This window comes from Pristiophorus japonicus, chromosome 1, assembly GCF_044704955.1.
Source record: "Pristiophorus japonicus isolate sPriJap1 chromosome 1, sPriJap1.hap1, whole genome shotgun sequence".
Lineage (NCBI taxonomy): Eukaryota > Metazoa > Chordata > Chondrichthyes > Pristiophoridae > Pristiophorus > Pristiophorus japonicus.
Genome location: NC_091977.1, coordinates 494,293,801 through 494,319,360, shown reverse-complemented (window position 1 = coordinate 494,319,360; position 25,560 = coordinate 494,293,801). Strand labels below are relative to the sequence as shown.

Below are 25,560 nucleotides of genomic sequence, written 5' to 3'. Positions count from 1 at the left end.
CTTCCCCTGATTCTGACTGCAGGGGACCTACGTTTGTCTTTACTAACCTTTTTCTCTTTACATATCTATTGAAACTTTTGCAATCCGCCTTAATGTTCCCTGCAAGCTTCTTCTCATACTCCATTTTCCCTGCCCTAATCAAACCCTTTGTCCTCCTCTGCTGAGTTCTAAATTTCTCCCAGTCCCCGGGTTCGCTGCTATTTCTGGCCAATTTGCATGCCACTTCCTTGGCTTTAATACTATCCCTGATTTCCCTTGATAGCCACGGTTTAGCCACCTTCCCTTTTTTATTTTTATGCCAGACAGGAATGTACAATTATTGTAGTTCATCCATGCGGTCTCTAAATGTCTGCCATTGCCCATCCACAGTCAACCCCTTAAGTATCATTCGCCAATCTATCCCAGCCAATTCACGCCTCATACCTTCAAAGTTACCCTTCTTTAAGTTCTGGACCATGGTCTCTGAATTAACTGTTTCATTCTCCATCCTAATGCAGAATTCCACCATATTATGGTCACTCTTCCCCAAGGGGCCTCGCACAACGAGATTGCTAATTAATCCTCTCTCATTACACAACACCCAGTCTAAGATGGCCTCCCCGCTAGTTGGTTCCTCGACATATTGGTCTAGAAAACCATCCCTTATGCACTCCAGGAAATCCTCCTCCACCGTATTGCTTCCAGTTTGGTTAGCCCAATCTATGTGCATATTAACGTCACCCATTATAACTGCTGCACCTTTATTGCATGCACTCCTAATTTCCTGTTTGATGCCCTCCCCAACATCACTACTACTGTTTGGAGGTCTGTACACAACTCCCACTAACGTTTTTTGCCCTTTGGTATTCTGCAGCTCTACCCATATAGATTCCACATCATCCAAGCTAATGTCCTTCCTAACTATTGCATTAATCTCCTCCTTAACCAGCAATGCTACCCCACCTCCTTTTCCTTTTATTCTATCCTTCCTGAGTGTTGAATACCCCTGGATGTTGCGTTCCCAGCCCTGATCATCCTGGAGCCACGTCTCTGTAATCCCAATCACATCATATTTGTTAACCTCTATTTGAACAGTTAATTCATCCACCTTATTACGGATACTCCTTGCATTAAGGCACAAAGCCTTCGTCCTTTTAGAATTTTGATGTACAGTAGCCCTTTTTGTTCTTTACCTTGGGTTTCTCTGCCCTCCACTTTTACTCATCTCCTTTCTGTCTTTTGCTTTTGTCTCCTTTTTGTTTCCCTCTGTCTCCCTGCATTGGTTCCCATCCCCCTGCCATATTAGTTTAACTCCTCCCCAACAGCACTAGCAAACACTCCCCCTAGGACATTGGTGCCGGTCCTGCCCAGGTGCAGACCGTCCAGTTTGTACTGGTCCCACCTCCCCCAGAACTGGTTCCAATGCCCCAGGAATTTGAATCTCTCCCTGCTGCACCACTGCTCAAGCCACGTATTAATCTGCGCTATCCTGCGATTCCTACTCTGACTAGCATGTGGCACTGGTAGCAATCCCGAGATTACTACTTTTGAGGTCCTACTTTTTAATTTAGCTCCTAGCTCCTTAAATTCGTTTCGTACGATCTCATCCCTTTTTTTTGCCTATGTCGTTGGTACCACGACAACTGGCTGTTCTCCCTCCCTTTTTTTGAATATCCTGCACCCGCTCCGAGACATCCTTGACCCTTGCACCAGGGAGGCAACATACCATCCTGGAGTCTCGGTTGCGGCCGCAGAAACGCCTATCTATTCCCCTTGCAATTGAATCCCCTATCACTATCGCTGTCCCACTTTATCCTGCCCTCCTGTGCAACAGAGCCAGCCACGGTGCCATGAATTTAGCTGCTGCTGCCCTCCCCTGATGAGTCATCCCCCCCAACAGTACCCAAAGCAATGCATTTGTTTTGCAGGGGGATGACCACAGGGGACCCCTGCACTACCTTCCTTGCACTGCTCTTCCTGCTGGTCTTCCATTCCCTATCTGGCTGTGGAGCCTTTACCTGCGGTACGACCAACTCGCTACACGTGCTACTCATGTCATTCTCAGCATCATGGATGCTCCAGAGTGAATCCACCCTCAGCTCCAACTCCGCAATGCGGTCCGTCAGGAGCTGGAGGCGGATACACTTCCGGCACACGTAATTGTCAGGAACACTGGTGTCGTCCCTGAGTTCCCAGATGGTACAGGAGGAGCATAACACGTGACCGAGCTGTCCTGCCATAACTTAAACCTTAGATGATCAACAACAATGCTAAAGTTTACTCACTGTTATAGAAGAGAAAAAAGAAAAACTACTCACCAATCACTTACCCCCTTGGCTGTGACGTCACCTTTCTGTTTCTTTCTACTTTTTTGCCTTCTCCCTGTAGCTGCACCGGTAGGCCTCTCCACGCACCTCCTCGACGCTGCTCCCGACTGCCACCGCGTTGGGCCTTTATAGGCCTCTTGCCGACCCCGGAACTCACGCCTCTCCACGCACCTCCGACGCTGCCTTATAAGATCAAATATTACAATAGTAAGTTACGAAATTGAATGCAATAAATCTGTAGAATCAGAAAGAAAAGAAAGAGCTTGATTTGATTAATTTTCCTCCCTCTCCCAAATGTGTGAACTGCTTGCTGGGTTTTGGTTCAATTTGTGTCAGTTACTTTACAGTAGTTTTCCCAAGTGGCTATTGTTCATGTGTGAACGTGTGGCTGGAGGGTTGGTGCAGGAGTGAGGGCTTTAAATTCCAGAAGCATTGGGACTGCTTCTTGGGAGATGGGACCTGTACAAAGCAGATGGGATGCATCTCAACAATGCCGGAACCAATATCCTCATGGGGGGTTTTGCTGGGTGATGTGTAACGAGAAAGGACTAATTAGCAATCTTGTTGTGCGAGGTCCCTTGGGGAAGAGTGACCATAATATGGTAGAATTCTTTATTAAGATGGAGAGTGACATGGTTAAATCAGAGACTAGGGTCCTGAACTTAAGGAAAGGTAACTTCGATGGTATGAGACGTGAATTGGCTAGAATAGACTGGCGAGTGATACTTACAGGGTTGACTGTGGATAGGCAATGGCAAACATTTAAAGATCACATGGATGAACTTCAACAATTGTACATCCCTGTCTGGAGTAAAAAAAAAACGGGGAAGGTGGCTCAACCGTGGATAATAAGGGAAATTAAGGATAGTGTTAAATCCAAGGACGAGGCATATAAATTGGCCAGAAAAAGCAGCAAACCTGAGGACTAGGAGAATTCTATAATACAGCAGAGGAGGACAAAGGGTTTAATTAAGAGGGGGAAAATAGAGTACGAGAGGAAGCTTGCTGGGAACATAAAAACTGACTGCAAAAGCTTCTATAGATATATGAACAGAAAAAGATTAATTAAGACAAATGTAGGTCCCTTGCAGTCAGATTCGGGTGATTTTATAATGGGGAACAAAGAATACACATAACCTTCTGGAAATACTAAGGGACTGGGGGTCGAGTGAGAAGGAATAACTTATTATGCGGGAAATAGTTAGGGAAACTGATGGGATTGAAGGCCGATAAATCCCCGGGGCCTGATAGTCTGCATCCCAGAGTACTTAAGGAAGTAACCCTCGAAATAGTGGATGCATTGGTGATCATTTTCCAACAGTCTATCGACTCTGGATCAGTTCCTATGGACTGGAGGGTAGCTAATGTAACACCGCTTTTTAAAAAAGGAGGGAGAGAGAAAACGGGTAATTATAGTTAGCGTGACATCAGTAGTGGGGCAAATGTTGGAATCAATTATTAAAAATGAAATAGCAACAGATTTGGAAAGCAGTGACGGGATCAGTCCAAGTCAACATGGATTTATGAAAGGGAAATCATGCTTGACAAATCTTCTAGAACTTTTTGAGGATATAACTAGTAGAGTGGACAAGGGAGAACTGGTGGATGTGATGTATTTGGACTTTCAAAAGGCTTTTGACAAGGTCCCACACAAGAGATTGGTGTGCAAAATTAATGCACATGGTATTGGGGGTAATGTACTGATCTGGATAGAGAACTGGTTGGCAGACAGGAAGATGAGAGTCAGGATAAACTGAGGTCCTTTTCAGAATGGCAGGCAGTGACTAGTGGGGTGCCGCAGGGCTCAGTGCTGGGACCCCAGCTATTTACAATATACATTAATGATTTGGATGAGGGAATTGAGTGTAATATCTCCAAGTTTGCAGATGACACTAAGTTGGGGGGCGGTGTGAGCTGTGAGGAGGACACTAAAAGGCTGCAGGGTGACTTGGACAGGTTAGGTGAGTGGGCAAACGCATGGCAGATGCAGTATAATGTGGATAAATGTGAGGTTATCCACTTTGGTGGCAAAAACACGAGGGCAAATATCTGAATGGCAGCAGATTAGGAAAAGGGGAGGTGCAATAAGACCTGGGTGTCATGTCATTGAAAGCTGACATGCAGGTACAACAGGCGGTGAAGAAGGCAAGTGGTATGTTGACCTTCATAGCTAGGGGATTTGAGTATAGGAGCAGTGAGATCTTGCTGCTGTTGTACAGGGCCTTAGTGAGGCCTCACCTGGAATATTGTGTGCAGTTTTGGTCTCCTAATATGAGGAAGGACGTTCTTGCAATTGAGGGAGTGCAACGAAAGTTCACCAGACTGATTCCCGGATGGCTGGACTGACATGAGGAGAGACTGGATCGACTGGGCCTGTATTCACTGGAGTTTAGAAGGATGAGAGGGGATCTCCATAGAAACATATAAAATTCTGATGGGACTGGACAGGTTAGATGCAGGAAGAATATTCCCAATGTTGGGAAAGTCCAGAACCAGAGGACATAGTCTAAAGAAAAGGGGTAAGCCATTTAGGACTGAGATGAGGAGAAACTTCTTCACTGCGTTGTTAACCTATGGAATTCCCTACCACAGAGAGTTGTTGATGCCAGTTCATTGGATATATTCAAGAGGGAGTTAGATATGGCCCTTACGGCTAAAGGGATCAAGGGGTATGGAGAGAAAGCAGTAACGGGGTACTGTGGTGAATGATCAGCCATGATCTTATTTGAATGGTGGTGCAGGCTCGAAGGGCCAAATGGCCTACTCCTGCACCTATTTTCTATGTTTCTAATCCTGTTGGGGAGAGTTTAAACTCGCTTGGCAGGGGGATGGGAATAAATTCAATAGGGAAGGAAGTAAAGCTGAATTTGGAAAGCAAGAATGTAGAAAGTGAATCTTAAGTCAGAGGAAACAAGGGTTAGTAAGTAATCAAGGAGTTCTTCTTGTGCTAAATGGTATATACTTCAATGCAAGGAGTATAGCAAATAAGGCAGATGAGCTGAGAGCACAGGTAGGCACTTGGGAGTATGACATTATAGCCATTACAGAGACATGGCTGAAAGAGGGGTAGGTTTTGCAGCTCAATATTCCTGGTTGCAGGATTTTTAAACAGGACTGAGAAGCGGGTAAAGCGGGGGAGGGGGGGGTGGGTCACGGTATTGATTAAAGAAAATATTACAGCTATGAGGAGGGATGATATGTTAGCGGGATCATCAAATGAGGCCATATGGGTCGAACTCAAAAAATAAAAAAAGGGGTGATCACACTGCTGGGCATGTATTATAGACCTCCAAACAGTGGGAGAGAGATAAGAGCAAATATGTAGGCAAATTTCTGTGAAGTTCAAAAACCATAGGACAGTAATAGTAGTGGATTTCAACTATTCTAATATTGATTGGAGCAAATATAGTGTGAAGGCTATAGAGGGTGCAGAATTCCTAAAATGCATTCAAGAGGACTGTCAGTATGTAACAAGCCCAACATGGGAGGGGCCAGTTCTGGATTTTGTTTTGGGGAATGAAGCTGGGCAGTTGGAAAGGGTATCAGTGGGAGAACACTTTGGTGCCAATGACCATAATTCAGTCAGATTCAAGGTAGTTTTGGATAAGGACAAAGATAGATCAGGAATAAAAGTCCCAAATTGGGGAAAAGCTAACTTTGCTAAGCTGAGAAGTGATTTGGCCATAGTGGACTGGAAACAGCTACTTGACGGTAAATCATTGTCGGAACAGTGGGAGGCATTCAAGGAGGAGATCCGGAGGGCTCAGGCCAAACGTGCCCTTAAAGAAAATGGGGGTGGGGGGGGGAATAACAATTCTAGAGCCCCTTGGATGTCTAAGGACCTAAAAGGGAGGATTAAGAAGAAAAGGGAAGCTTATGTCATATACTAACAGCTAAATACTATAGAATCTTTGGAGGAATATAGAAAGTTCAGAGGCAAAATTTAAAACAATATTAGGAATGCTAAGAGTGAGCATGAAAAATTCTTGGCAAGTAAAATCAAGGAAAACCTAAAGAGGATAACTAAAGAAAGGGTAGACCATGAGGTTAATCTGTATGTGGAGGTGGAAGATGTGGGTATGGTTCTTAATGAATACTTTGCATCTATTTTCACAAAGGAAAGGGACAATGCAGATACTGCTATTGAGGAGGAGTGTGAAATTCTAGATGAAATAAACATAGTGCGAGAGGAGGTATTAAGGGGTTTAGCAGCTTTGAAAGTGGATAAGTCCCCAGGCCCGGATGAACTGCATCCCAGGCTGTTGAGCGAAGTAAGAGGAAATAGACCTTGACCATCATTTTCCAGTCCTCTTTGGATTCAGGCATGGTGCCGGAGGACTGGAGGGCTGCTGATGTGGTACACTTGTTTAAGAAGGGAGAAAGGGATAGGCAGAGTAATTACAGGCCTGTCAGCCTAACCTCAGTGGTGGGAAAATTATTGGGAAAAATCCTGAAGGACAGGGTACATTTAGAAAGGCAAGGATTAATCAGGGACAGTCAGCATGGATTTGTTAAGGGAAGATCGTGTTTGACCAACCTAATTGAATTTTTTGAGGAGGTAACCAGGAGGGTCGATGGGGGTAGTGCATACGATGTGTGTATATGGATGGACTTTAGCAAAGCTTTTGATAAGGTCCCATGTGGTAGACTGGTCACGAAGGTAAAAGCCCATGGGATTCATGGCAAAGTGGCAAGTTGGATCCAAAATTGGCTAAGAGCCAGGAAGCAAGGGGCAATGGTTGATGTTTTTATGACTGGAAGGATGTTTCGAGTGGGGTATTATAGGAAGGATGTGATTGCACTGGAGAAGGTGCAGAGGAGATTTACAAGGATGCAGCCTGAAATGGAGAATCTTAGCTATGAGGACAGATTGGATAGGCTGGGTTTGTTCTCCTTGGAACACAGGGGAAACCTCATTGAGGTGTATAAAATTTTGAGGGGCTTGGATATAGTGGATAGCAAGGGCCTATTGGTGGATGGGTTAATTATGAGGGGGGCATAGGTTTAAGGTGGTTGGTGGAATGCTTTGAGGGGAAGCAGAGGGTTGTGGGGGTCTGGGACTCACTGCCTGGAAAGGTGGTAGAGGTAGAAACCTTCACCACATTTAAAAGGTTCCTGGATGGGCACTTGAAGTGCCGTAACCTGCAGGGTTACGGACCTAGAGCTGGTAAGTGGGATTAGACTGGATAACCTCTTGCTGGCTGGCACAGATATGATAAGTACTTCAGGGAATCTAACACGGCCAAAGTGATGATCTGGACTAGTTTTGATTGCTTGGATGGGTCGAAGAGGAATTTTCCCAGATTTGTTTCCCCAATTGGCCTGGGTTTTTACCTGGTTTTTATCGTTTTTTGCCTCTCCCAGGAGATTGCATGGCTCCGGATAGGGGGTGGAGTGTAACATGTTGCCATACATGGGGTATCACAGTTGTGTGGGGCGGACTGGTCCGCCATTGTTCATAGGGGTTTATATGTAACCTTCAGGGCTGCTGACCAAGAGCCGTGTGGCTCTTTGTCTGCTGGTGCAAAGACGATGGGCCGAAATGACCTCTTGCGCTGTAAATTTCTATGTTTCTCTGTGAGCTTTGACAGGAAATATTGACGAACTATTCAACCTCATGGGTCATCACAGCCTGACCTTGTCCTTGCCTAAAATTCACATGCATGCTTCTATGCCTATAAACCTATGTCCCCTTCTCCTGCTGTCATGGTTTAGCTTAAATTAATGCTAACCTTTTCTATTTGACATTCCCCTGCACTGCCTCCAATGGTTGGATGTTTCCTTTGATAATTCGTAACTAAAACTGAACACTACTCGAGGTGCAGACACAGTTTCAGCATGAGGACCTCAGATTTGTGCTTTATGCTTTGACAATATAGCTGAGCATGTTGCAAGCTTTATGGATTGCTGTTGCCTAATGACCAGACATCCTGGGAGTGAAATTAGTTAAAACAGGCAACAACAACTTCAATGGAGAAGAAAATCAGGTGAGGTGTAAAACGGGCTGCTGATTTACTGTCACCCATTTTGCATTACTGCCCAAGGCCAATTTCACCTCCGCTAACTGTTGAGTCAATTATCACTCCCAGGCCACCTTTAGCCTCTCTCTGGCTAGTTCGCTACCATTCATTGAGTAAATACGCCTCTCTTCCAATACCTTGCTCATATCCATATTAAATTTCAGCTGCTATATTTTGTCATGGGAGCATTACCTTATGTTTATACCAAGAGCAGTGAGGAGGACACACAAAATCTTCAAAAAGACGTAGACAGGCTAAGTGGGCAAAAATTTGGCAGATGGAGTATAATGTTGGAAAGTGTCAGGTCAGGCACTTTGGCAGAAAAAAATCAAAGAGCAAGTTATTATTTAAATGGCGAAAGATTGCAAAGTGCCGCAGTACAGCAGGACCTTGAGGTACTTGTGCACGAAACACAAAAGGATAGTATGCAGGTACAGCAAGTGATCAGGAAGGCCAATGGAATCTTGGCCTTTATTGCAAAGGTGATGAACTATAAAAGCAGGGAAGTCTTGCTACAGCTATACAGGGTATTGGTGAGACCACACCTGGAATACTGCGTGCAGTTTTGGTTTCCATATTTACGAAAGGATATACTTGCTTTGGAGGCAATTCAGAGAAGGTTCACTAGGTTGATTCCGGAGATGAGGGGGTTGACTTATGAGGAAAGGTTGAGTAAGTTGAGCCTCTACTCATTGGAATTCAGAAGAATGGGAGGTGATCTTATCGAAACGTATAAGATTATGAGGGGGCTTGACAAGGTGGATGCAGAGAGGATGTTTCCACTGATAGGGGAGACTAGAACTAGAGGACATAATTTTAGAATAAGGGGTCGCCCATTTAAAACAGATGAGGAATTTCTTCTTTCAGAGTTTTGTAAATCTGTGGAATTCGCTGCCTCAGAGCGCAGTGGAAGCTGGAACATTGAATACACTTAAGACAGAAATAGACAGTTTCTTAAACGATAAGGGAATATGGGGAGCGGGCAGGGAAGTAGACCTGAGGCCATGATCGTATTAAATGACGGAGCAGGCTCAAGGGGCCGTATGGCCTATTCCTGCTCCTATTTCTTATGTTCTAACATAAGCTGATGCAGTCATACTGTAGTATTCTACATCAACTTAACATTTATACACCAAAATACCATTGCCAAAGTTTCGTTCAGCTTTTCTGCTTGTCATTATTGCCTGGAAAACTGTTTTTTGTATTCAATAGATGAAATGTAGAATCAAAGAAAAGGTAAGAGCTTTGAATATCTACAGTACCTTATAACACCTCTCCGGATGCCACAAAACTCTTCACATACATTGGATTAATACTGTTGAAATACTGTTGCTATGTGGATAGCAGTTGTACCAGAATTGCTGCTATAAAAAAGGCCGCGAGAGGCAGCGGGAGTTCGTGGTCGTGGCGAGGCGAGAGTCCAGGGTTGGAGGCCTATAAAAAAGGCTGCGAGAAGCAGTGGGAGTTTGTGGTCATGGAGAGGCGTGAGTCTGGGATCGGAGGCCGATTAAAAAAGGCCGCAAGAGGCAGCGGGTGTTCATGGTCATGGAGCGGCGTGAGTCTGGGGTCGGAGGCCTATAAAAAAGGCCAGCTGGTGCAGCTACAGGGAGAAGGCAAAAAAGAAGTAGAAAGAAATCGAAAGGTGACGTCACAGCCAAGGGGGTAAATGATTGGCTGGTGATTGGTAAGTAGTTTTACTTTTTCTTTTTAACAGTAAGTAACCTTTTAGCATTGTTGTTGCCCAATTAGGTTAATCTAAGGGTTAAATCATGGCAAGAGAGCTCGGACACGTGTTATGCTCCTCCTGTACTATGTGGGAAGTCAGGGACGCTTCCGGTGTCCCTGACGACTACATGGGCAGCAAGTGCATCCGCCTGCAGAACCTGACAGACCGCATTTCAGCACTGGAGCTGCGGGTAGATGATCTCTGGAGCATCCACGATGCTGAGAATGACGTGAATAGCACGTTTAGCGAGTTGGTCACACCGCAGGTAAAGGGTACACAGCCAGATAGGGAATGGGTGACCAACAGGAAGAGCAGTGCAAGGAAGGTGGTGCAGGGGTCCCCTGCGGTCACCCCCCTGCAAAACAGATACACCACTTTGGGTACTGTTGAGGGGGATGGCTCATCAGGGGAAGGCAGCAGCAGCCAAGTTCATGGCACCGTGGGTGGCTCTGCTGCACAGGAGGGCAGGAAACCGAGTGGGAGAGCGAAAGTGATAGGGGATTCAATTGCAAGGGAAATAGATAGGCGTTTCTGCGGCCGCAACTGAGACTCCAGGATGATATGTTGCCTCCCTGGTGCAAGGGTCAAGGATGTCGCGGAGCGGGTGCACGACATTCTGAAAAGGGAGGGTGAACAGCCAGTTGCCATGGTGCATATAGGTAAAAAAAATGGGATGAGGTCTTAAGAGACGAATTTAGGGAGCTAGGAGCTAAATTTAAAAAGTAGGACCTCAAAAGTAGTAATCTCAGGATTGCTACCAGTGCCACATGCTAGTCAGAGTAGGAATCGCAGGATAGCTCAGATGAATACGTGGCTTGAGGAGTGGTGCAGAAGGGAGGGATTCAAATTCCTGGAGCATTGGGACCGGTTCTGGGGGAGGTGGGACCAGTACAAACTGGACAGTCTGCACCTGGGTAGGACTGGAACCAATGTCCTAGGGGGAGTGTTTGCTAGTGCTGTTGGGAATGAATTAAACTAATATGGCAGGGGGATGGGAACCTATGCAGGGAGACAGAGGAAAATAAAAGGGAGACAGAGGCAAAAGATAGAAAGGAGAATAGTAAAAGTGGAGGACAGAGAAACCCAAGGCAAAAAAAAAAAGGGCCACATTACAGCAAAATTCTAAAGGAGCAAAGTGTGTTTAAAAAGCCAAGCCTGAAGGCTGTGTGCTTCAATGCGAGGAGTATTCAGAATAAGGTGGACGAATTAACTGTGCAGATAGCAGTTAATGGATATGATGTAATTAGCATCACAGAGACATGGCTCCAGGGTGACCAAGGCTGGGAACTCAACATCCAGGGGTATTCAACATTTAGGAAGGATAGATAGAAAGGAAAAGGAGGCGGGGTGGCGTTGCTGGTTAAAGAGGAAATTAATGCAATAGTAAAGAAGGAAATTGGCTTGGATGATGTGGAATCGGTATGGGTGGAGCTACAGAATACCAAAGGGCAGAAAACGCTGGTGGGAGTTGTGTACAGACCACCAAACAGTGGTAATGAGGTTGGGGACAGCATCAAACAAGAAATAAGGGATGTGTGCAATAAAGGTACAGCAGTTATCATGGGCGACTTTAATTTACATATAGATTGGGCTAACCAAATTGGTAGCAATGCGGTGGAGGAGGATTTCCTGGAGTGTATTAGGGATGGTTTCCTTGACCAATATGTCGAGGAACCAACGAGAGCTGGCCATCCTAGACTGGGTGATGTGTAATGAGAAGGGACTAATTAGCAATCTTGTTGTGCGAGGCCCCTTGGGGAAGAGTGACCATAATATGGTAGAATTCTTAATGAAGATGGAGAGTGACACAGTTACTTCAGAAACTAGGGTCCTGAACTTGAGGAAAGCTAACTTCGACAGCATGAGGCGTGAATTGGCTACTATAGACTGGCAAATGATACTTAAAGAGTTGACGGTGGATAGGCAATGGCAAACATTTATAGATCACATGGATGAAATTCAACAATTGTACATCCCTGTCTGGAGTAAAAATAAAACACGGAAAGTGACTCAACCGTGGCTAACAAGGGAAATTAAGGATAGTGTTCGATCCAAGGAAGAGGCATATAATTTGGCCAGAAAAAGCAGCAAACCTAAGGACTGGGAGAAATTTAGAATTCAGCAGAGGAGGACAAAGGGTTTAATTAGAAGGGGGAAAATAGAGTACGAGAGGAAGCTTGCCGGGAACATAAAAATGACTGCGAAAGATTCTATAGATATGTGAAGAGAAAAAGATTAGTGGGAGACAGAGGGAAACAAAAAGGAGGCAAAAGCAAAAGACAGAAAGGAGATGAGGAAAAGTGGAGGGCGGAGAAACCCAAGGCAAAGAACAAAAAGGGCCACTGTACAACAAAATTCTAAAAGGACAAAGGGTGTTAAAAAAAACAAGCCTGAAGGCTTTGTGTCTTAATGCAAGGAGTATCCGCAATAAGGTGGATGAATTAATTGTGCAAATAGATGTTAATAAATATGATGTGATTGGGATTACGGAGACATGGCTCCAGGATGATCAGGGCTGGGAACTCAACATTCAAGGGTATTCAACATTCAGGAAGGATAGAATAAAAGGAAAAGGAGGTGGGGTAGCATTGCTGGTTAAAGAGGAGATTAATGCAATAGTTAGGAAAGACATTAGCTTGGATGATGTGGAATCTATATGGGTAGAGCTGCAGAACACCAAAGGGCAAAAAACGTTAGTAGGAGTTGTGTACAGACCTCCAAACAGTAATAGGGATGTTGGGGAGGGCATCAAACAGGAAATTAGGGGTGCATGCAATAAAGGTGTAGCAGTTATAATGGGTGACTTTAATATGCACATAGATTGGGCTAGCCAAACTGGAAGCAATACGGTGGAGGAGGATTTCCTGGAGTGCATAAGGGATGGTTTTCTAGACCAATATGTTGAGGAACCAACTAGGAGGGAGGCCATCTTAGACTGGGTGTTGTGTAATGAGAGAGGATTAATTAGCAATCTCATTGTGCGAGGCCCCTTGGGGAAGAGTGACCATAATATGGTGGATTTCTGCATTAGGATGGAGAATGAAACAGTAAATTTAGAGACCATGGTCCAGAACTTAAAGAAGGGTAACTTTGAAGGTATGAGGCGTGAATTGGCTAGGATAGATTGGCGAATGATACTTAGGGGGTTGACTGTGGATGGGCAATGGCAGACATTTAGAGACCGCATGGATGAATTACAACAATTGTACATTCCTGTCTGGCGTAAAAATAAAAAAGGGAAGGTGGCTCAACCGTGGCTATCGAGGGAAATCAGGGATAGTATTAAAGCCAAGGAAGTGGCATACAAATTGGCCAGAAATAGCAGCGAACCTGGGGACTGGGAGAAATTTAGATCTCAGCAGAGGAGGACAAAGGGTTTGATTAGGGCAGGGAAAATGGAGTATGAGAAGAAGCTTGCAGGGAACATTAAGGTGGATTGCAAAAGTTTCTATAGGTATGTCAAGAGAAAAAGGTTAGTAAAGACAAACGTAGGTCCCCTGCAGTCAGAATCAGGGGAAGTCATAACGGGGAACAAAGAAATGGCAGACCAATTGAACAAGTACTTTGGTTCGGTATTCACTAAGGAGGATACAAACAACCTTCCGGATATAAAAGGGTTCAGAGGGTCTAGTAAGGAGGGGGAACTGAGGGAAATCTTTATTAGTCGGGAAATTGTGTTGGGGAAATTGATGGGATTGAAGGCCGATAAATCCCCAGGGCCTGATGGACTGCATCCCAGAGTACTTGAGGTGGCCTTGGAAATAGCGGATGCATTGACAGTCATTTTCCAACATTCCATTGACTCTGGATCAGTTCCTATGGAGTGGAGGGTAGCCAATGTAACCCCACTTTTTAAAAAAGGAGGGAGAGAGAAAACAGAGAATTATAGACCGGTCAGTCTGACCTCAGTAGTGGGTAAAATGATGGAATCAATTATTAAGGATGTCATAGCAGTGCATCTGGAAAATGGTGACATGATAGGTCCAAGTCAGCATGGATTTGTGAAAGGGAAATCATGCTTGACAAATCTTCTGCAATTTTTTGAGGATGTTTCCAGTAAAGTGGACAAAGGAGAACCAGTTGATGTGGTATATTTGGACTTTCAGAAGGCTTTCGACAAGGTCCCACACAAGAGATTAATGTGCAAAGTTAAAGCACATGGGATTGGGGGTAGTGTGCTGACGTGGATTGAGAACTGGTTGTCAGACAGGAAGCAAAGAATAGGAGTAAACGGGTACTTTTCAGAATGGCAGGCAGTGACTAGTGGGGTGCCGCAAGGTTCTGTGCTGGGGCCCCAGCTGTTTACATTGTACATTAATGATTTAGACGAGGGGATTAAATGCAGTATCTCCAAATTTGCGGATGACACTAAGTTGGGTGGCAGTGTGAGCTGCGAGGAGGATGCTATTAGGCTGCAGAGTGACTTGGATAGGTTAGGTGAGTGGGCAAATGCATGGCAGATGAAGTATAATGTGGATAAATGTGAGGTTATCCATTTTGGTGGTAAAAACAGAGAGACAGACTATTATCTGAATGGTGACAGATTAGGAAAAGGGAAGGTGCAACGAGACCTGGGTGTCATGGTACATCAGTCATTGAAGGTTAGCACGCAGGTACAGCAGGCGGTTAAGAAAGCAAATGGCATGTTGGCCTTCATAGCGAGGGGATTTGAATACAGGGGCAGGGAGGTGTTGCTACAGTTGTACAGGGCCTTGGTGAGGCCACACCTGGAGTATTGTGTACAGTTTTGGTCTCCTAACTTGAGGAAGGACATTCTTGCTATTGAGGGAGTGCAGCGAAGATTCACCAGACTGATTCCCAGGATGGCGGGACTGACCTATCAAGAAAGACTGGATCAACTGGGCTTGTATTCACTGGAGTTCAGAAGAATGAGAGGGGACCTCATAGAAACGTTTAAAATTCTGACGGGTTTAGACAGGTTAGATGCAGGAAGAATGTTCCCAATGTTGGGGAAGTCCAGAACCAGGGGTCACAGTCTGAGGATAAGGGGTAAGCCATTTAGGACCGAGATGAGGAGAAACTTCTTCACCCAGAGAGAGAGTGGTGAACCTGTGGAATTTTCTACCACAGAAAGTCGTTGAGGCCAATTCACTAAATATATTCAAAAGGGAGTTAGATGAAGCCCTTACTACTCGGGGGATCAAGGGTTATGGCGAGAAAGCAGGAAGGGGGTACTGAAGTTTCATGTTCAGCCATGAACTTATTGAATGGCGGTGCAGGCTAGAAGGGCTGAATGGCCTGCTCCTGCACCTATTTTCTATGTTTCTATGTCCCTTGCAGTCAGACTCAGGTTAATTTATAATGAGGAACAAAGAAACGGCAGACCAATTGAACAAATACTTTGCTTCTGTCTTCATGAAGGAAGACAGAAATGACCTTCTGGATGTACTAGGGGACCGAGGGTCGAGTGAGAAGGAGGAACTGAAGGATATCCTTATTAGGCAGGAAATTGTGTTGGGGAAATTGATGGGATTGAAGGCTGATAAATCCCCGGGGCCTGAATGTCTGCATCCCAGAGTACTTAAGGAAATGGCCCTAGAAATAGTGGATGCATTGGTGATCATTTTCCAACAGTCTATCGACTCTGGATCAGTTCCTATGGACTGGAGAGTAGCTAATGTAACACCACATTTTTAAAAAAGAGGGAGAGAGAAAACGGGTAATTATAGACCGGTTAGCGTGACATCAGTAGTGGGGAAAATGTAGGAATCAATTATTAAGAATGAAATAGCAGCGCGTTTGGAAAGCAGTAACAGGATTGGTCCAAGTCAGCATGGATTTATGAAAAGGAAATCATGCTTGACAAATCTTCTAGAATTTTTTGAGGATATAACTAGTAGAGTGGAAGGGAGAACTAGTGGATGTGGTGTATTTGGACTTTCAAAAGGCTTTGACAAGGTCCCACATAAGAGATTGTTGTGCAAAATCAAAGCGCATGGTATTGGGGGTAATGTACTGACGTGGATAGAGAACTGGTTGGCAGACAGGAAGCAGAGAGTCGGGATAAACGGGTCCTTTTCGGAATGGGAGGCAGTGACTAGTGGAGTGCCGCAGGGCTCCGTGCTGGGACCCCAGTTCTTTACAATATACATTAATGATTTGGATGAAGGAATTGAGTGTAATATCTCCAAGTTTGCAGAAGACACTAAACTGGGTGGCGGTGTGAGCTGCGAGGAAGATGCTTAGAGGCTGCAGGGTGATTTGGACAGGTTCGGTGAGTGGGCAAATGCATGGCAGATGCAGTATAATGTGGATAAATGTGAGTTTATCCACTTTGCTGGCAAAAACATAAAGGTAGAATATTATCTGAATGGCGGCAGCTTAGGAAAAGGGGAGGTGCAACGAGACCTGGGTGTCATGGTTCATCAGTCATTGAAAGTTGGCATGCTGGTACAGCAGGCGGTGAAGAAGGCAAATGGCGTGTTGGCCTTCATAGCTAGGGGATTTGAGTATTGGAGCAGGGAGGTCTTATTGCAATTGTACAGGGCCTTGGTGATGTCTCACCTGGAATATTGTGTTCAGTTTTGGTCGTCTCATCTGAGGAAGGATGTTCTGGCTATTGAGGGAATGCAGCGAAGGTTCACCAGACTGATTCCAAGGATGGCTGGACTGACATATGAGGAGAGACTGGATCAACTGGGCCTTTATACACTGGAGTTTAGAAGGATGAGTGGGGATCTCCTAGAAACGTATAAGATTCTGACGAGACGGGACAGGTTAGATGCGGGAAAAATGTTCCCGATGTGGGAGAAGTCCAGAACTAGGGGACATAGTCTTAGGATAAGGGGTAGGCCATTTAGGACTGAGATGAGGAGAAAATTCTTCACTCAAGAGTTGTTAACCTGTGGAATTCCCTGCTGCAGAGAGTTGTTGATGCCAGTTCATTGGATATATTCAAGAGGGAGTTAGATATGGCCCTTCCAGCTAAAGGGATTAAGGGGTATGGAGAGAAAGCAGGAAAGGGGTACTGAGGTGAATGATCAGCCATGATCATATTGAATGGTGGTGCAGGCTCGAAGGGCCGAATGGCCTACTCCTGCACCTATTTTCTATGTTTTTAATTGCAGTGGTCTGTGTGACTTCCCTTTGGTGCCAAACACAATCTTTTATGTGCCACTAGAGGCAGATTTGTAAGATTGCTGACGTTGTTGCATTTGAGCTGGTAATACGCAAAAAGACACACAAAAATCTAAGGGCCTAGTACTGTGGCATTATTCCAATCTTACACTGCTTAAACTGGGAAGTAATCATGCAACACTTTAATTTCCTACATTGGAACTCATTGTGACCTCTAAAGTTATACTAATTTATGAGGTATTTTTAGCTAGGAACTAGGTTGAGGTCAGCCCAAACACATTTTGTTTGAGACTCTCGCATCTCGGTCTTATAAGTGAAAGGGTAAACTCTAAACTCTAATCTGCTGTGCACCACCCTGCCCATTACGATATCTGCCCAAACTCATTTAACAGGTCTTTTTCAAGGTACAGACAGAGAAGACTCTTTGGGTTGGAAATGAACTCATTAAGAGACACTTGTGGCCCTTTCAAGACTCAAATAGTGTTTTGAATTAAAATGCTTGATGAGAATTGATTATTGTTGGCTTGAGGTCATTAATCCAGGGTGCATTGGCAAGTGTACAATGGCAATTACATACCAGTTCAGCTCCCCCATGCTGCCATGTTCATCCATTTCCCTGATGATCTCTCAAGCTTGCAGTTTAAAAATATTTCTATTGATATAAAAAAGTCAGCATTAACAATGCTACCTTGTACTAATTTTGATATTTTTAAAAAGGAGTTTAACTGTTATTTGTGTTCATCCTTTTAGAAAAAGCACTGTTTTACAAATTTCTTGTGCTTCAAATAATAAAATCAATGCTATGTTTCATCCATCTTGATTTCTTTGCCAGATAGATGTGTGTAGTTCCCTCAGGGAAGTCAACCAGGAGATCTCACTCCTGATGTATGTGGACATTCTCTCAAACACTCCCATGTCCCACCACAAAATTGAAGAGCCTGCCCACGATCCACATATATACATGAAAAAAGGACCACTTTTGCGAGGAAATGGAGGAGCTGCCAGTTCCAATGGCAACCCGCCCAGCCAGCAAAACTGGAAACACACAGCAGATCCACTCAACGTCTGAAAAGCAAAAAGACGGGTTAATATTTCGAGTGTAAATCCTTCATCAGAACTCATATGAGATGTTGACAGAATCTGAGACAGTAATTTATTACAATCTGGAATGCAATGCCTGAAAGGGTGGTGGAAGCAGATTGAATAATAACTTTCAAAAGGGAACTGAATATAAACTTTAAAAGGAAATATTTGCAGAGCTATGGGGGAAAAAGCAAGAGAGTGGGACTAATTGGATAACTCAAAGAGCTGGCACAGGCACAATGGGCCTAATGGCCTCTTGTGCTGTTGATTCTATAATTAATCTGTCTTTTCTCTCTTCAGGTGCTGATTGACCTGCTGTATATTTCTCATGGGTTCTGATCTACAGGATAAGAGAAAGTTAGTGAAAAAATCCTGTGCCTTGTTTTAAAAGATTCTTTATGGGTTATAATGTATATACTGCAGACAAGTGGCTGATTGAATTGCAAAAATGTTTACTAATCACACTATGGAAAAACAAAATGAAAAGCACCATGTACATTCTGATTTTGAACAGTTTGGTAGACAAAGTTAGCCCAGGTACATACATCAGTTACAGATTCATGTGCAAAAGATCCCTTTTAAAATAAAAACAAATGGTTACTTATTCAGATTGGTTGAGCAGTTGATGTGCCCAGTTACTTGCAAGTTAAGGTAAATATTTGAGCCTGATACATTTCAGGGATTTTCAGACAGAGTGCTACGCTATCGGAGATGTCAGCTTTTGGATACGATGTTTAACCCATCTACACTCTCAGGTCGACATATTAGAAAAATCCTATGGCCGTATTCGAAGTAGAGCAAGGAAGCTTTCCTGATGTCCTGGCCAATATTTATCCCTCAACCAACCTCACTTTTAAAAAAAAAAAAAATCATTTATCTCATTGCTGCTGTACGAAAAGTAGGTGCAGCATTAGGTGGCCACACTTCAAAAATGCTGTCTGGAAAGTGCTTTGGGATGTCTTAAGGTCATGCAAGGTGCGATATAAAAACAAGTTATTTATTTCCTCCTTTGACCATTTTTCCATTGAAAGGCTGGGACAGAGTTGTTTCTTTTTAAAACAAAATGTATTCACACCAGTTTTTAAAAAAAAAAATACTAAATGAAAGATGATTAAATGAGAATGAGCTAAGCATTCAAGTTGGTTCCCCAAAGAGCAAACACTAATGGCGATTTGTTAGCATATTTTGGTATTTGATAAACATCTTGCATTCACTGTGTTGGGAAGTCCTTGGTCCCAGGCATTCGGCAAGGCATTCCCTGGCTTCCACTCTGGCTCAACACAAGGAAATAAAATGGGGACAGAACCATACACTGAAACAGAAAACTGCTAGAGCAGATTTTCACCCAGACTCAGCAGGTTTGGATGTAGGAGGATAATTAAAACAAGATTTTGTATGTGTTATTACACACAGACAAGTTGTACTGTTTGAATTAATGCCAGCTTCTAAGCTGACTACAGAAACCTCGTTTTCCTCAGTGCTGACATTAATGTTTTTTTAACATAATATTTGGGTCCATAATCCAGGCAGACACCACCAAGCAATAGTGAGGCAGTATTGCATTGTCAGAGGTGCAATCCTTTGGGTGAAATGTTAAATTGACGGCCCAGCTGTATGTTCAGTTGAGGGTTAAAGCTGAATAAAGGGGACAATGGTGGGCTTAGATGAGATCAAATGCATTTGAAAGACTTCCTTTATCCAATCCATCTAAAATGCCATGGTTTCATTGTAGTTATTACCATTATTTTTTTCCTTGATGATATCTCATTCTGTTTAATGAGATTCCCCAGTGCGTCAGTGGCGAAATGCTTTGCCTAGCATGGTGCTGAGCCATAAGGACACAGCTTCGATTTTAGGCCTGTCCTGAATTCATGATCTTAGCTGGGTGGCAGTGAGCGTGCTACACTTGGTCTCAGCAGCCTGCTGTTGATCCAATGACTTGTGTGAGGACAGATTTGGATTAAAGTGATTAATGCCTCCATTAAAACAGCAGAGGGAAGACTATGATTCAAGCTTGGTACGGTAATAAGTGTTTGCACGGAAACATCACCAACTGTCATTTCTATCTCTTTACTATTTGGACGGACAAATGAAGAATGATCACTTTGGTGAAGTACCAGAGGGTTGCTGTAACTAATGGACTTGTACCTCAAGCTGGAAGATGGAGAAAACTGGGGGAAGAGGGAAAGATGTGATCGCAATATTATGATTAACTGCAAAATTAACCATTGCTGAAAATTTTAAAGAAAGTTAGAAGCTTTGCAACCTCCACAAGGTCATTCTTAGTGTTTTGAAAGCAGTAACAAAATGTCATGGGAATTTCCATGTTTAAAATCAATCCTGACCTTTTTTCATGAGCCCTATAAAATGCTTCACAAGATACAGTTTATGTACAGGGACACATTGTAAATCAAGGCATAGATAACATTTAGTGGTAACTTAGTCATATACCTGTCACATAGGAACAGAAGGTGTCTTGTGCACTGCTTACAGCAATAAAGGCGTTGGGCCACATTTCCAGCTTGTCTGAGCATCGTGAGTTTTTTCTTTCATCGATACTACGGGGGTGAAAATCAATTCTGGTTGCAAACTGGTTAATATTGCAACTGCCGCCTGTTGTACGTCCTGTCCATTATTCAGTTCCCGGCTTCAATAATACTGAATATCGGGCGGAGCAAAGTTGCCCGTTTTGAGTCATCGGCCAAGTCGAATGGATATTCATTAAGAAACTAAGAGCAATGGAATAGGCTTGAGATGCCTGAATTTTTCTTTTGGTTCCTGAGTTTTATTTTCTTTGTGAATTGTTAATGCTCCTAAAGGTGAGGTAGATTCATAAGGCCTTGTTTTAACCCAGCCCATGCGGGGGTAGTTTAAATGGCGCAGTCATAGGAGTTGGCGGCGTGCTCCTGAATTATTCCTGCCCAATACCCTTTTAGCTCGGTAAAGATATTGTTCAGGAGGGCTGCCCATCGCAGGAAATAGGAGGATCTACTTAACATTCAAAAGTCGCTGCCTGTTATTTTCGGCCCCGCCACAAACTGTTCCCTAACCACCAATTCCATCCCACTCCAACTTCTGTCTGAGGCTGAACCAGACTGTTTGCAATGTCAGTGTCATGTTTGACCCTGAAATGAGCGATAGACCACATATCCGCAGCATTACTAAGACTGCCTATTTCCACCTCTGTAAAATTGCCTGTCTCTGCCCTTATCTCAGCTCATCTGCTGCTGAAGCCCTCACCCATGCCTTTGTTACCTCTAGCCTTGACTATTCCAATGCACTGCTGAGTTTAGATGACTCCTGGTTTCTTCAATGGAAACATGCTGCAAGTAGGCATGTATCTTCATTCCTGTAGCTTTTTGTCCTTAAATGCCCCTTCAGTTTGCCGCTTAGAACAAACCATCTGAGAACACTCCTATTTATAATAAAGTATCTGCATAACATTATTTCACGTTCTCAATATGGTTGAATTGTTTTTGTTTAGTTTGTGAAAGTCACTGGGCTCCAAAGTTTGAATTTATTTTGACTGTTACACTTCTGACATGCAATGATTTGCCTTATTGATCGTCAAAACACTGCATTTATGAAGCAGATAGCTGTTTAATAATTGCTGCATTGAACATAAGAACAGAAGAAATAGGAGCAGGAGTAGGCCATTTGGCCCCTCGAGCCTGCCCCACCATTTAATAAGACCATGGCTGATCGGATCGTGGACTCAGCTCCACTTCCCTGCTCTGCCTTATCGCTCAAAAATCTGTCTATCTCTGCCTTAAATATATTCAATGACCCAGCCTCCACAGCTTTCTGGGGCAGAAAAATCCATAGATTTACAACCCTCTGAGAGAAGAAATTCCTACTCATCTCAGTTTTAAATGGGCGACCCCTTATTCTGAGACTTTGTCCCCTAGTTTTAGTTTCCCCTATGAATGCAAATATCCTTTCTGCATCCACCTTGTCGAGTCCCCTCATTATCTTGTATGTTTCGATAAGATCACCTCTCATTCTTCTGCACTCCAATGAGTATAGGCCCAACCTACTCAACCTATCTTCATAAGTCAACCCCCTCATCTCTGGAATCAACCTAGTGAACCTTCTCTGAACAGCCTCCAATGCAAGTATATCCTTCCTTAAATACAGTACTCTAGGTGTGGCCTCACCAGTACCCTGTATAGCTGTAGCAGGACTTCTCTGCTTTTATACTCAATCCCCCTTGCAATAAAGGCCAACATTCCATTTGTCTTCCTGATTACTTGCTGTACCTGCATACTAACTTTTTGTGTTTCATGCACAAGGACCCCCCAAGTCCCTCTGTAATGCGGCACTTTGCACTTTTTCTCCATTTAAATTATAATTTGCTTTTCTTCTTTTTTTTCTGCCAAAGTGGATAACCTCACATTTTCCCACACTGTACTCCATCTGCCAAATTTTTGTCCACTCACTTAGCCTGTCTATATCCCTTTGCAGATTTCTTTGGTCCTCCTCACAATTTGCTCTCCCACCCATCTTTGTATCATCAGCAAACTTGGCTACATTACACTCGATCCCTTCATCCAAGTTATTAAATAGTTGAGGACCTAGCACCTGTCCTTGCGACACCACTATTTACTGTTTGCCAACCGGAAAATCACCCATTTATCCCGACTCTCTGTTTTCTGTTAGCATGGATAGAGGATTGGCTAACTAATATATAACCCCCAACCCCGTGAACTTTTATCTTGTGCAGTAACCTTTCATGTGGCACCTTATTTGAATGCCTTCTTGAAATCCAAATATACCACATCCACTGGTTCCCCTTTATCCACGATGCTCGTTACATCCTCAAAGAACTCCAACAAATTTGTCAAACATGATTTCCCTTTCATAAAACTATGTTGACTCTGCTTGATTGAATCATGCTTTTCCAAATGTCCTGTTACTGCTTCCTTAATAATGGACTCCAGCATTTTCCCAATAAAAAATGTTAGGTCTTTACTTTCCTGCATTCTGTCTGCCTCCTTTTTTGAATAGCAGTGTAACCATTTGCAGTTTTCCAATCTGCTGGGACCTCCCCAGAATCCAGGGAATTTTGCTGGATTACAACCAATGCATCCACGATCTCTGCAGCCACTTTGAAGACCCCAGGATGCAAGCCATCAGGACCAGGGGACTTGTCTGCCTTTAGTCCCATTATTTTACCGAGTATTACTTCCTTAGTTATAGTGATTGTATTAAGTGCCTCCCTCCCTATTGCCTCTTGATTATCCACTATTGGAATGTTTTGAGTGTTTTCTACTGTGAAGACCATTACAAAATATTTGTTCGAAGTCTCTGCCTGTTCCCCATTATTAATTCCCCAGTCTCATCCTCTAAGGGACCAATGTTTACTTTAGCCATTTTTTTCCTTTTTATGTACCTGTAGAAACTCTTGCTGTTTTTATAATTCATGCTAGTTTGCTTTCATAATCTCTCTTCCCTCTTTTTTTTTTTAGTCGTTCTTTGCTGGCTTTTAAAAGTTTCCCAATCCTCTGGCCTCCCACTAGTCTTGACCACTTTGAATGCCTTTGTTTTCAATTTGATACCATCCCTTATTTCCTTAGTTAGCCATGGATGGTTATCCCTTCTCTTACAGTCTTTCCTTCTCATTGGAATATATTTTTGTTGAGAGTTATGAAATATCTCCTTAAATGTCTGCCACTGTTCATCAACTGTCCCACACTTTAATCTATTTTCCCAGTGCACTTTAGCCAACTCTGCCTTCATACCTGTGTTTAAGCTTAGGACACTGGTTTGAGATATAACTTTCTCATCCTCCAACTGAATTTGAAATTCAACCATGCTATGTTCGCTCATTCCTAGAGGATCCTTTACTAGGAGATCATTTATTAATCCTGTCTCATTACACAGTACCAGATCTAAGATAGCTTGCTCCCTTTAGACCATGCCCACCAGCGACTTTTCCCCCTTATTCATACCTCCACCAAATGATTCAACATCTTGATCTTCTGAGCCAATATCGTTTCTCACTAATGCACTGATCTCATCCTTTATTAACAGAGTACCCCATTTCCTTTTCCTTTCTGTCTGTCCTTCTGAATTGTCAAATACTTCTGAATATTTAGTTCCCAGCCTTGGTCACCTTGCAACCACGTCTCTGTAATGGCTATCAGATCATATCCATTTGTTTCTATTGCTGCCGTCAACTCATCTATTTTGTTACGAATGCTGCGACATTCATATAAAAGCTTTTAATTTTTTTTTTCTTTGACCCCACTTTCTGATATACTTTTATGTTTATACATTCTGTCCATTCCTGGTATGCTCTGGATTCCATTTCCCTCAGTGCTACTTTGCTCTATCGCCTTCTCCTTATTCTTTGACTTTTTAAATTTCTGCTCAACTGACCCCTCCCTCCTACTAATTAGTTTAAAGCCCTCTCTACAGCCCTAGTTATTTGATTCGCCAGGACCCTAGTCCCAGCCTTGTCTAGGTGGAGTCCGTTACAACGGAACAGCTCCCTCTTACCCCAGCACTGGTGCCAGTGTCCCACGAACCGAAACCCATTTCTCCCACACCAGTTATTTGAGCCATGTGTTTAACTCTCTGATCTTATTTTCCCATGGCAAATTTGCTTGTGGCTCAGGTAGTAATCCAGAGATTATTGCCTTTTGTGGTTCTGCTTTTTAATTTGGCCCCTAGCTGCTCATAATCCCTTTGAAGAACCTCTTTGTTTGTCCTATCTAGGTCGTTGGTACCCACATGGACCACGAGAACTGGATCTACCCCCTCCTACTCCATGCTCCTCTCCAGCCCAGAGGAGATGTCCTTAACCCTGGCACTGGGTAGGCAACACAGCCTTCGGGATTCACGCTCTCGGCTGCAGAGAACAATATCTATCCCCCTAATGATACTGTCCCCTACCACTACATTTATTTTTAATCCCCCCCAACGCTTCTTGAATGGCCCGCTGTACCACAGTGCTGTGGTCCTCTTTCAAGACGCTCCTTAAAACCTACTTTTTTGACCAAGCTTTTGGTTACCTGCCCTGATAGCTACAGCTTAGTCTCAAATTGTTTTATCTCCTAATGCTCCTATGAAGTGCCTTGGGACGTTTCACTATGTTAAACGCACTATATAACTATAAGTTGTTGATGTCATCAGCTTCGCAATGTGAATTTAACTAGAAAAATCGTGAGGCTCGCAAACCATCAAAGCCAGGAGGCAGTGGAATGACCAGAAGAGGCCACGGTAAGCTTTTATTATTTCTATGAGGATTTTGTGTGGGTCAACAGGAAGAATTGCTCTACTCCGGGCCCTACAAGAAATCCTTGAGCCTCCCTTGAGCTCTAGC

The 25,560-nt window shown here is 43.6% G+C and overlaps 1 protein-coding gene across 4 annotated transcripts in view; it reads left to right on the top strand.

Moving 5' to 3' along the window:
• Positions 1–25,560, top strand: part of LOC139260305 (uncharacterized) — a 137,698-nt gene that overhangs the window by 100,355 nt on the left and 11,783 nt on the right. The window contains exons 2-4 of one of the 4 annotated variants that reach the window (XR_011592765.1): positions 2,368–2,513; positions 18,534–18,590; positions 20,329–20,758. The exons of 1 other annotated variant lie outside the window; for it this stretch is intronic. Coding sequence is in view for 1 of the 3 variants with exons in the window: in XM_070876756.1 (XP_070732857.1) it covers positions 2,368–2,513 (146 nt within the window). In the remaining 2 variants the exon portion in view is untranslated. Of the gene's footprint in view, positions 1–2,367; positions 2,514–18,533; positions 18,591–20,328; positions 20,759–25,560 lie in introns of those variants that run through there. 2 more of the 4 variants (XR_011592764.1, XM_070876756.1) reach the window with 2 other exon arrangements.